Source organism: Schistocerca cancellata, chromosome 6 (genome assembly GCF_023864275.1).
Source record: "Schistocerca cancellata isolate TAMUIC-IGC-003103 chromosome 6, iqSchCanc2.1, whole genome shotgun sequence".
Lineage (NCBI taxonomy): Eukaryota > Metazoa > Arthropoda > Insecta > Orthoptera > Acrididae > Schistocerca > Schistocerca cancellata.
In genome coordinates, this window is record NC_064631.1 from 292,404,591 (window position 1) to 292,417,945 (window position 13,355).

General features: G+C 41.3%; 1 protein-coding gene across 5 annotated transcripts in view; it reads left to right on the forward strand.

Moving 5' to 3' along the window:
- LOC126190670 (semaphorin-1A) overlaps positions 1 to 13,152 on the forward strand; it is a 925,653-nt gene extending 912,501 nt beyond the window's left edge. For all 5 annotated transcript variants that reach the window (XM_049931116.1, XM_049931118.1, XM_049931117.1 and 2 more), the window contains exon 18: positions 8,721 to 13,152. In XM_049931116.1, the coding sequence (XP_049787073.1) occupies positions 8,721 to 9,081 (361 nt within the window). In that variant the 3' untranslated portion in view covers positions 9,082 to 13,152. The remainder of the gene's footprint in view (positions 1 to 8,720) is intronic.
- The last annotated feature ends 203 nt before the right edge of the window (positions 13,153 to 13,355 follow it).

The window sequence follows — 13,355 nt, forward strand, 5'->3', positions numbered from 1 at the left end:
AAGCTATGTGCATGCTTTTTTATTAGAGATATGCATCTACGTCTACATCTACATCTACAAGTACATCTACATCCATTCTCTGCAAGCCACCTGGCGGTGTGTGGCGGAGGGTAATTTGAGTACCTCTATTGGTTCTCCCTTCTATTCCAGTCTCATATTGTTCGTGGAAAGAAAGATTGTCAGTATGCCTCTGTGTGGGCTCTAATCTCTCTGATTTTATCCTCATGGTCTCTTCGAGAGATATACGTAGGAGGGAGCAGTATACTGCTTGACTCCTCGGTGAAGGTATGTTCTCGGAACTTCAAAAAAAGCCCGTACTGAGCGTCTCTTCTGCAGAGTCTTCCACTGGAGTTTATCTATCATCTCCGTAACGCTTTCGCGATTACTAAGTGATCCTGTAATGAAGCGCACTGCTCTCCGTTGGATCTTCTCTATCTCTTCTATCAACCCCATCTGGTACAGATCCCACACTGGTGAGCAATATTCAAGCAGTGGGCGAACAAGTGTACTGTAACCTACTTCCTTTGTTTTTGGATTGCATTTCCTTAGGACTCTTCCAATGAGTCAGTCTGGCATCTGCTTTACCGACAATCAACATTATATGATCATTCCATTTTAAATCACGCCTAATGCCTACTCCCAGATAATTTATGGAATTAACTGCTTCCAGTTGCTGACCTGCTATATTGTAGCTAAATGATAAAGGATCTTTCTTTCTATGTATGCGCAGCACATTGCACTTCTCTACTTTGAGATTCAATTGCCATTCCCTGCTCCATGCATCAATTCGTTGCAGATCCTCCTGCACTTCAGTACAATTTTCCATTGTCACAACGTCTCGATATACCACAGCATCATCCACAAAAAGCCTCGGTGAACTTCTGATGTTATCCGCAAGGTCATTTATATATAATGCGAATAGCAACAGTCCTACGACACTCCCCTGCGGCACACCTGAAATCACTGTTACTTCGGAAGACTTCTCTCCATTGAGAATGACGTGCTGCATTCTGTTATCTAGGAACTCTTCAATCCAATCACACAATTGGTCTGATAGTCCATATGCTCTTACTTTGTTCATTAGCCGACTGTGGGGAACAGTATCGAACGCCTTGCAGAAGTCAAGAAACACGGCATCTACTTGGGAACCCGTGTCTATGGCCCTCTGAGACTCATGGACGAATAGCGCAAGCTGGGTTTCACACGATCTTCTTTTTCGAAACCCATGCTGATTCCTACAGAGTAGATTTCTAGTCTCCAGAAAAGTCATTGTACTCGAACATAATATGTGTTCCAAAATTCTACAACTGATCGACGTTAGAGATATAGGTCTATAGTTCTGCACATCTGTTCAAGTTCCTTCTTAAAAATGGGGATAACCTGTGCCCTTTTCCATTCCTTTGGAATGCTATGCTCATCTAGAGACCTACGGTACACTGCTGCAAGAAGGGGGACAAGTTTCTTCGTGTACTCTGTGTAAAATCGAACTGGTATCCCATCAGGTCCAGCGGCCTTTCCTCTTTTGAGCGATTTTAATTGTTTCTCTATCCCTCTGTCGTCTATTTCGATATCTACCATTTTGTCGTCTGTGCGACAATCTAGAGAGGGAACTACAGTGCAGTCTTCCTCTGTGAAACAGGTTTGGAAAAAGACATTTAGTATTTTGGCCTTTAGTCCGTCGTCCTCTGTTTCAGTACCATTTGGTCACAGAGGGTCTGGACATTTTGTTTTGATCCACCTACCAATTTGCCATAAGACCAAAATTTCTTAGGATTTTCTGCCAAGTCAGTACATAGAACTTTACTTTCGACAACTTGCTTGAAAGTGGACTGAAGGTACCATTAATATATTCAGTTTTCTGAAAAGTGGCCAAAATAATATCCTACTTTAAAGCCTCTAATCTTGGTCACTCTAGAGTCACACATGTAGAGTATGATGTATGTGTGCTGTATACATTGTGTGGCAGTAGTTTAAGCACAGTCACCAAGTGTTATGTTCTATAATGTGATTTATATTCAGTCAGCCTGAAGAGGTATTTGGAACATTTTCTCTTCATTTTTGACTTCCTCTATGATCTGCTAATAATATGTATATTTGAAAATGTCTATTAAATTAACAGTGCCTGATAGTTATTCAAATAATATACAGACTCAGCAGACCAATGACAGCATTAAATCAATGTTTGATGGTTTTGGACCCAAGCATAAGGGGAAAAAAAACCATAACTGAGAACCTCGTAAACATCAGGCCATCGAACAAGATGCAAGATGATTACTATGATTATTTGCCAAAAAATTTCACTACTTTGTGTGTGTGTGTGTGTGTGTGTGTGTGTGTGTGTGTGTGTTGGGTTCAGGGGTGGGGGGGAGGAGAGAGAGAGAGAGAGAGAGAGAGAGAGAGAGAGAGAGAGAGAGAGAGGGGGGGGGGGGGGGGGGGTTATGTCTTTACTAAGAACAGGGCAACACACTTTTATTGGTGACATATTGTTGAATATGATTACAGAGAACATGTATTGAAAACTTTCCCAAGTTCTTAAAAGGACTGAGAAGCTAGAATGTGTGTGCAATCTCATATCTGCGTTGCTTAATATTTAATACCATTTTCTGGTTAGTGCATGCTTGCCGCTCACTCAGTGCATAGCAGCCAGTACTTATTCTAGCATTTATCTGTTCAACAGTGGTAAATCTAGGATGGAATGTAACAATATTAGGAAAACGATAGTTGCTACTCACCATATAGCGGAGATGCTGAGTTGCAGATAGACACAACAAAAAGACTGTTAGAGAAAGAGCTTTCAGCCAACAGGGCCTGAGATAACACACACACACACACACACACACACACACACACACAACTGTCTCTGGCTGCTGAAGCCACACTATGAGTAGCAGCACCTGCGGAAGGATTTATCTACTCTGTAGGAATCAGCATGGGTTTCGAAAAAGACGGTCATGTGAAACCCAGCTCGCGCTATTCGTCCACGAGACTCAGATGGCCATAGACACGGGTTCACAGGTAGATGCCGTGTTTCTTGACTTCCGCAAGGCGTTCGATACAGTTCCCCACAGTCGTTTATTGAACAAAGTAAGAGCATATGGACTATCAGACCAATTGTGTGATTGGATTGAGGAGTTCCTAGATAACAGGACGCAGCATGTTATTCTCAATGGAGAGAAGTCTTCCGAAGTAAGAGTAATTTCAGGTGTGCCGCAGGGGAGTGTCATAGGACCGTTGCTATTCACAATATACATAAATGACCTGGTGGATGACATCGGAAGTTCACTGAGGCTTTTTGCAGATGATGCTGTGGTGTATCGAGAGGTTGTAACAATGGAAAATTGTACTGAAATGCAGGAGGATCTGCAGCGAATTGACGCATGGTGCAGGGAATGGCAACTGAATCTCAATGTAGACAAGTGTAATGTGCTGCGAATACACAGAAAGATAGATCCTTTATCATTTAGCTACAAAATAGCAGGTCAGCAACTGGAAGCAGTTAATACCATAAATTATCTGGGAGTACGCATTAGGAGTGATTTAAAATGGAATGATCATATAATGTTGATTGTCGGTAAAGCAGATGCCAGACTGAGATTCATTGGAAGAATCCTAGGGAAATGCAATCCGAAAACAAAGGAAGTAGGTTACAGTACGCTTGTTCGCCCACTGCTTGAATACTGCTCAGCAGTGTGGGATCCGTACCACATAGGGTTGATACAAGACTTAGAGAAGATCCAACGGAGAGCAGCGCGCTTCGTTACAGGATCATTTAGTAATCGCGAAAGCGTTACGGAGATGATAGATAAACTCCAGTGGAAGACTCTGCAGGAGAGACGCTCAGTAGCTCGGTACGGGCTTTTGTCAAAGTTTCGAGAACATACCTTCACCGAAGAGTCAAGCAGTATATTGCTCCCTCCTACGTATATCTCGCTAAGAGACCATGAGGATAAAATCAGAGAGATTAGAGCCCACACAGAGGCATACCGACAATCCTTCTTTCCACGAACAATACGAGACTGGAATAGAAGGGAGAACCGATAGAGGTACTGAAGGTACCCTCCGCCACACACCGTCAGGTGGCTTGCGGAGTATGGATGTAGATGTAGATGTAGATGTAGATGTAGATGGAAGTTGCAACCAGGTGGTGGGGTAAGGAGGAGGGATAGCAGGGTATGGGTGGGGGACAGAAAAGTGCTGCTTGTGGGAGCACATAGGGACGAGGTGCAGAGAGGGTCGGGCAGCTAGCTGAAATCGGGAGGTTAGATGGAAGACGGGGGAGGGTAAGAGGAAAAGGAGACAGGAAAAAGACTGTGGGTGCGTTGCTGGAATAGAAGCCTGTTTAGTGCTAGAATGGGAACAGGGAAGGGGCTAGAGGGTAAGGATAAAGACTAACAAAGGTTGAGGCCAGGAGGGTTATGCAAACAAAGGCTATATTGCAGGGAGAGTTCCCACCTGCGCAATTCTGAAAGGCTGGTGGGAAGGATGCAGATGGCACAGGCTGTAAAGAAGTTATTGAAATGATGAACGTTGTTTTGGGCAGTGTGCTCAGCAGTGGGGTGATCCAGCTGTTTCTTAGCCACAATTTGTAGGTGGCCACTCGTGCAAACAGACTGCTTGTCGTGCCCACATAGAATGCAGTACAGTAGTTACTGCTTAGCTTGCAGATCAAATGATTGGTTTCACTGGTAGCCCTGCCTTTGATGGAATGGATGATGTTTGTGACTGGACTGGAGTAGATGGTGGTGGGAGGATATATGGGACAGGTACTGAATCTAGGTCTGTTACAGGGATATGAGCCAGGAGGCAAGGGTTTGGGAGCAGGAGTTGTATACGAGCAGACGAGGATATTGTGTCAATTCGGTGGGTGGTGGAGTACCACTGTGAGACGGAAGTGGGTAGGACATTCCTCATCTCAGGGCACAACGAGAGGTAGTCGAAACACTGGCAGAGAATGTGATTCAGTTGCTCCACTCCTGGCTATAGATGTGATTGCCATGGGTGGCTAGGGTGTATGGAAGGGACTTCTTGGTGTGGAATGGATGGAAGTCATCAAAGTGGAGGTATTGCTGGTGGTTGGTAGGTTTGATATGGGTGGAGATACTGATGTAGCCATCTTTGAGGTGGAGGTCAGCATCGAGGAAGGTGGATTGTTGGGATGAGTAGGACCAGAATGGAGGAGAAGGTGCCAAAGTTCTGGAGGAATGTTGATAGGGTGTCCTCACCCTTGATCCAGATCATGAAGGTGTCATCAGTGAATCTGAACCAGTTGAGGAGTTTAGGATTTGGGTATTTAGGAAGGATTCCTCTAGGTGACCCATGAATACATTGGCATAGGATGATGCCATATGAATGGCATAGCCATGCCCCAGATTTTTTTTCTAGATAATGCCTTCAAAGGAGAAATGATTGTGGTTGAGGATACTGTTGCTCATGGTGATGAGGAATAAGGTTGTAGGTTTGGGAATCATTGCACGTTGGGAAAGCTACTGTTCAATAGTGGTAAGGCCATGAGCATTAGGGATGTTTGTATAAAGAGAAGTGGCATGGGAGCACAGTAACCGGCCACAATTGTGCATCCTGGGTGGTTGTGTTTATGGACTTTAGGAAGCATGTAGAAGGTAGGAGTGCAGGGAGCGGTAGGGTTGAGGAGGGAGATAGACTCTGGGAGAGGTTCTGAGATGGGCCTTATGATTTGAAGAGAGACAGAAGGTCCTGCTGGAATTGGGTCACTCTGGCATGGTTTGTAGGTGGATGAATCTGACAGTTGGCGGAGTTCTTCTACCAGGTAATCCTTGCGGTTCTCAAAACAACAGTGATAAAGCCTTTGTCAGCAGGTAGGATTATGAGGTTGGGATCAATTTTAGATGGTGGTACTTTCTGTGGATGTGAGTTTAGTTTGCGTGTTGGTGGTTTTGGGGAATGATGGTGAGGCAAGGTTCAAGGTTAAGAAATGCTGTAAAGTTAACAGGGGTTGATTAGGGGGCAGTGGGGATGGATCATAAATGGATGGAGGAGTGAATGAGTCAGGCAGAGTTCAACTTTGGTCTTTGGTTGAGTGTGATTGTTAGCACTGGTGGTGAAAAAGTGTCTACATTGTAGGGGTCGGGAGAAGGGGAGAGAGTTTTTAACAAGTCCTGCATGATTGAATCCAGGAGTGGAGAAAAAGGCAAAGGCTTTGGAAAGGAGTTAAACTTCTGCAGGAACTAAGGCTCTCAGAGGAAAGCTTCATGACTGTGTTTCAGGTCTGTTTACTTTCCGGATTCTGTATGATGGTGGGACAGAATTTTTGAGGGTGTGGTAAATGTAGTAGGTCTGTGAGGGAGGATTTGTCAACTATGAGGGGATGTGGGGGAAGGTTTGAGATGGTTGTAGAGGCAGTGGATAGTGGTAGTCCAAGGCAGGAGTAGAAAATGAATAGGGTGGAGAGTTTTTTTGAGGTGGTGGTGTGCATGTTGCTCTAGTTCCTGGAGTGCAAGAGTTTCAATGTGTGTTGTGAAATGCAGGTATTTGGGATTGTATAGCAGGAGAATTTTACAGAGGAAGAGAAGGTATTGCAATGTGCTCTGGGCCTGATTGATATGGTTTTGCAGGACTATGTTGGTGAGGATTAACGATTGGTAGAATCTGAACAGATTGAGATCATTGTGGAAGGGACGGTGGCAGCCAGAGATGAATAATATGATGATGGATGATTTGATGATGGATGATTTGCTGGTAAGGCCATTGGGGGGGGGGGGGGGGGGGGGGGGGGGGGGGGGAGATTCCATGAGCCAAGCAACAACGCAGGAAAAGTATGTGGCACTGTTTCCGGCTAGTAATAAGGAAACTTTTGTCTATTGCCACAGATGGAAGGAGCAAGGATTCATGGTGGTGGATAAAAATGTGCAAAAATACATAAATGACATAGAATTACACCTGAAAAAAATTGCAAAAATACACCCAAACACATGGGAAAAATCACAAAACAGATTAAATAAGGGGAAACAAGATGAAATGAGGGAGTAGGCCAATAGCGAATGGCAAAAGCTAACTGAAATTGGCATGGAGGCACAATGAGATCAGAGAAAAATAAATAAAAAATTTGTAATGTGGGTTGCAAGTCTGTGGATGGATAAGTGTGAAGAAGGGGGTACAGCACATGTGACTTGATTACGTGAAGTAAGTAGGTGCTAACTGGAATTTGTGTGTTCAGTATGTTTATTCCATACCAGGTTTTGTCATAACTACAGACCCACGAATATGCTTTCAGTGTTAGGTTATTTACTGTTACAAGTGGTTGGGAGAGGTTTGTTTTTGTGTGATACAGAAGTCCATGGAAAAATCTTTTTACTGTTGGTTGTTAATTTTCCATATGTAACTTAGTTGCCGAGTTGATCAGTAGCCTCATTCACAGCTTTCTGTATGGCTTCTGAGGAGTACAGTTGTCATCTGAAATATAATAATGTTTGTGTGAGTATTTACATTCAGACTCAAGTCATTGGTATATAGGAGGAAAAGCAGAGGCCTCAGTACTGAACTCTGAGGCACACCTTGCTTAACGGTTTTTACTATCACGAGGATTTCAGTTATTGAATTGAGTTGTTTGGCAATGTACTTCATACTGACCAGTGAGCAATAACTTGGGAATGATGCAGTCCATTTGTTGATACCATACTGTTCAATTTTTATAAGTCACATTTTGTTACACACTCAGTCAAAAGTCTTTGACAGACAAAGGAAAAAAATATGCCTGCAGTGGTTAATTTGTATCTAATAAATAGGGTATTATATTGATTGACTCATATATAGCCATTTCTGTTCATTTGTTGTTTCAAAACCCATGTTTGGGATATACTCATGCATACCTTTTTGTAAATTAAGCCCATCAATTTTCTGAGCACGTTCCCTACCCCCCCCCCCCCCCCCCCCCCCCAAATACTTCAAAGAAGCAGGATGAAAATGTGATAGGCCTCTAGTTGTTCACTTCTTTATCATAATCTTTTTTGAAAGTGGGAATAACTTTTGAGATTTTCAGTGACATTGAGAAGGTACCTGCCTGTTTGTATTCGACATAAATATACATTTTTCTTCAGTTTTGTTTGCAGATAGTACCTTTATATTAAGTTCAAATAACACATCTGAGATACTGAAGCTGCAAAAGAAAAGTCAAACATGTGAACTGCACAGGCATACTAATCATGTAGTACATTATTTCAAAAACTACAACTTCTAACTGTCCCTCTCTAAACATTTATGAAATTATAATCTTCTTACACAGCACACTAAAATTGTAGAAAATCTTTTTGGCCATACTAAGAGCATAAGAAACACATAATTTTTAGCTATCCATATACCAACTGAAACTACATCCTCAGACTTCACAGTATTTGAAGATGAAACTACAAGTATACAGTAAAGTAACAGACAGACACATACCCAGTCAATTGATGCAGAAGGAACAGATGATTTGAGAAAGGCATTATTAGATTTATAGAGTAACTTTCCTTCCCCAACAGAGTTTTATTAGTATTAGGCCACTGTTGCTAGCATATGCTGTACTCCATTTGTGTTAAAAACGTATCACAAATTTAGACATGTCTTATGATTTAGAAATGTACATTAAGAGATGTTTCACAGTTCACACATTGCATATAACCTGGAATTTATCAGGGGATTAATGTTCTGCTTACAAGCAGCTGTGTCACCATGTGCCAAGTTCATTACAATAGACTTTTTTGCAGGTTGGCTGTGGAACCGAAGCTCCTGCCACAAGAAGAAGTCACATATGCCGAGCCTGTCTTAGTTCCCACACCCGGTGCTGGCACAGGTGTGGGCGGGGGAAGTGGCCCGGAAAAGCTCAACTCCCCAAAGGGCACACTGAGAAAGAGTGCTGCTCAGCAACAGCAGCAGCAGGCAGCGGAGACCCTGTTCCAGTTCCAAGACAGCTTTTCGCCGTACGGCCGGGGCCGCGATTTTGGCACTCTACGTCCCCACGACGGGGGCCCGGGAGGTGGCTACCGGAGGGCCACGGGTCCGGGAACTGGCGGAGGGCCTGACTCCGGCTTCGGCACTACCCGCTCTGTAAAGAAGGTGTACCTCTGAGGTGCGGGGGCGGGGGCGGGGGGGAGGCGGACTCGCCCGCCGGGCTCCGGTTCCGGCTCGGGCTCTGCTTCGGGGTCAGTGTCGGGCCCCCCCTCTGGCAGCAGCAGGAGCAGCAGCACCTCCCCCTCCCCGCCCTCGTCCTCACCCTCGCCACCCCCACACTCGCGTGCACCCTGCTCCTACATATACCGCACATAGTGGAGGGCGATTGCTCGCCATTTGTGGTAATCTGTGTGTGGGTCCTCCAGATGTACTGTTAGGAATATCAGCTTCTGATTCCATTTTAGGCAGACTGAAATACTACCAGCTGTATCATCCAAGCAGAAAGTGTCAAAATGCTGACATTTGCAATACTCAGTTAACACTGCTTGTTTAAAATGAAGTATCGGGATACTTGTACTCGGCATTCTGTCGCTGCAGTGATGTTGGTGTGCCTGAGGTCACTTTTAGCAGTTCTTACTGACTTGTGTGACCAGAAAAGATGTCATATCTGCCTTCTAGAAAATTGTGTTGTAGCAGGTTCCTGCAGCACACATGGGCAGAAGCTGAGGTTTCATTTGCTGGAGTCTGGTAACAACTGAGGGAGCATGCAGGGTTTTGGGTTGTGCTTGCTGTTTTTTACTTTCTGGTTCAAAGAAATGTGTCTGTTGATGCTTTAAACCAAAGAACGTTTTTAAAATAGTCATTTTAAGTTTAATATGCAACACGAATTGAAGTTCCACACAACTTAGAACATTATCTCCAGATTTTTCTGTGCCTTGTGATGGCTCAGTATGTTTGCATTGTTATGTTTTAAAGCTGAAGAGAACAGTGTAGACTGCTTGCTGTAAATTTCATTTCTCGTGTACTTCACATAAGAATTTTACCTGACGAAATACTCATTTAGCAATGTGAACTGATTTGTTATTTTATTTTAGCCAAGTGTGGAAAAGATTGCCATAAACATTCCATTTTGGAGTTAATAAACTCTGTGCATTTTTATATAATATGTAACTTGTAATTCTCGTCATTGCACGTGGAATCGTGAGAGCAGAATATGTAAAAGACATTTTGGTATTGTCTTTGAGCCCGCCGCATTAAATAGGGGCATCACCAGCGAGGTGCTGATTTCTGGAAAGAACAGTGAAGTAAAAGTATATTCCCTTATTGTCATACAATGTTCTCATTTTGACAACATTTGTAAAATTGACTTGAGCTAACGTGACAGATTCTGTGACGACTAGTTAGTGCCTTAGGGCAGGAGTTTCAGCAGGCTCGGTCTGTGTGCTTTTACATTTATTTTAAGAATAGAATAGCCATGTGATAAGTTCATCAAAAACTGTTATCAGTTACATGAAAGAAATGAGGAAGAACTTAGGATCGAGTGAAAAGTTGATTCTACCCCAAGTAAAAGACTACAACTAATATTTTGAAGTGCATGGAACACATTGAGATTTCTATGAGGTTGTTATAATGTGCTCTTTATTATTATGAGATGTTTGTGAAGTCTGAAATGAATCTGATGTGATGAATGGGAATTTTGTTTACTGTGTGATAGTGTAAAGTCAAAATTTTGTTTGATGTGTAAGTGGACTGCTTGTAGAAAGTCTTGTTATTTTTTATGTGAGAAATGTGATATGTGATTATGTAGGTGAGTTTCTACAACAGGAAGACTAGTAAAAAGTGTTCTTTGTACTGCATCAGTAAGGATAAAGTACTATCCTTAGGATTAAGCTTTGCATTTTTCACAGTCATTAATTTATTACACAACCTAGTTCCCATATTTAACGAGAGTGTTCATTATTGTATCTGTTAGAAATAAGACAGTTTTGTTTGTACATTGTAAGATGATTTGTACATAATATTTAAATATTTTTAGAAGTGCCATGTATTTTCAAGTTAGTTATTATGTTACATACAATTTCAGTGTTACTTGCCACTTTGTTTAAAAACAAATTTTTAAAAAAATATTAATATGTATAAATAAAACAATGTTTTTAAATATTATGCTTCTTCCTATATGCAGGGCCAGCTAAGCTATTTTGTACTGTAAAATAAAAATTTTATAAAGTGGAGTTCTCAAGTACGTGTCATATGGATATATGACATTTCAACGACACGAGTGATGACTCAGTTTTGTTACGATCCTAAAGTGCCGAAAAAATATTCCCTTTCCTGAGACAGTGATGTAAGATTGTAAAAGTACGTACTATGTGCAATTATTATACAACATTCATAACATGCATTAACACAGGTGATACTTACCATGTATATGTAGCAGCCTTATCTCGAGCTTCTAGCACTTTGTATGTGTGGATTTGTTGAAAGTGTACAGTAGTCTTTCTGAAACAGAACTGAGACATATTTCACAGTAAGATCTGCATTTGTAAGGAAACCAGCCAGTAATGCAAGGATGACCTACAAATCGTTGACAGTTGAGCAGTACACAGGAAGCTCGGAAGGGACTGTTACCACTCACAGATGTGGTCAGTAAAAGCAATTCTGCATTACACTTCATGTTACCGTATTCATCAATTCTCAGTTTAGAAAAGTAGGTTTTGAGAATTCAGGAGCATCACAATTAAGATAGAAATGGTTAGGTTATGGCATCAAAAATACAAACAGCAAATTTTCAGAATAATGAAAACTTTATTTTCACCAGTCATAATTCGAGATATCTTTCTACACAACTTCTTAGGTGTGAAAAATTAACAAATGCACTTTTTATAGTAAAGTCTTATTCACACTTACTGAAAACTGAGAGGAACTCTAGTTTAGCAAAATACAGCATAGGATTGCAGTGTAGAATCCTGTCGATTTCCGAACCTAGCCGGTTCGAGATCCTCTCAGAAGGAGTGTTACTTTTTGTATTGTTTATACCTGCTCTCTGTAATAAATATTTATTACGAATAGGCCTACACTTTAAAAAATTTCATATGTAAGGGAAATCAGGCTTTCAACTTATTTTTCCAGCTTTGCAATATGACATTGTCTAAAGGAGCTGGTATATAATGTAGCCCTCACTGTGGACTCGTGCCTGTAGAATTCGAGTTGAATCTCTTTTGTAACGTAGCCAGTCAGAGTACAGTCAGCGACTGCCGAGTAACTTGCCACATGTCGGGGCGTCACTGGTGTTTCCTAGTTAGTTTTTTAAACTGTGGAGTCGGTGCCGTAGTTCTGAAGTGGCAGGTCTTTTTATATTTGTGCAAGTACTATTGTCAGTCTTTGCAGGAATAGTGTAATTTACTGTTAATAGAAAAGTGAACCATAGTGTTTGTTGAAGGTGGAGGTTCTCAGTCAGATTTGTTCAAGTATCGAGACTGCATTTAGTGCCATCTGTTAGTATCTTTTGAAACACTATATTATATGACCGTGGGTCTGGTTGCCTTAGTGTCAGTTCTGTTTCTGTGAACATTACAGTGAGACATTAAACTGCCTCTGTATCATCTGTCCCTTATTATTTTTTGTAAATTTACTGTAATGAATTAATAATTAAACAATAAATGATTTTCATTAGCTGAGGACATAAGTGATTTATTAGCTGGCTTTTGAATTATTGTTCTTTGAAACTGAATGATATGTATGTTCATTAAAAAATGTAATATTTTTATCTTAATACAGTCTTCATATGAGCAAAAGCCTTATCTTTCACTTAGTTACTTTAAATTTAAATTGGAACTGTAGACAGTGTTTCACTCCTGTGCCACCATAAATTTACCAAATTTGCTTCATGTCTCTATTGACAAAATGAGTACACAAAAGCTACAATTGATCACATTCTACAACTTTTTAGTAGAATTCAACTGTTTGTAGTTAAGACACACACACACACAACACAACACAGCACAACACATGATACACACAACTAGGATCATGTTTATAGGGTGTGGCATCTCAAATACCTATTGAGTCATTAAAGATAATGGTAATCACTTTTCCTAATAGTCAGTCTCCTAAAATAATGACCAAATGTGTTTTTGTAACATTGTCAATTATTGGATAAAGACAACTGCTCCTTTTTCTTGACCAAGCAGCTGTTCCCAATGATACAAATGTACTGTTGAAACTACTGAGATCTGACTTATTCTGGAGTAAAACTGTATTAAAATTTGAATTTTTTGTTGTTCTTGCACTGAAAAATTTATGCACCTCTAAACAGTGAAGAGATTCATCTGGATGGGAAATATTTGATAAATTGTGTACTGAATGAAGTGCTACGGAACAAATGCCTGCATAGATATCATATGTTGTAAAGTATGCCATAGTTCTACATCATATTAATTGTAAATCATTTT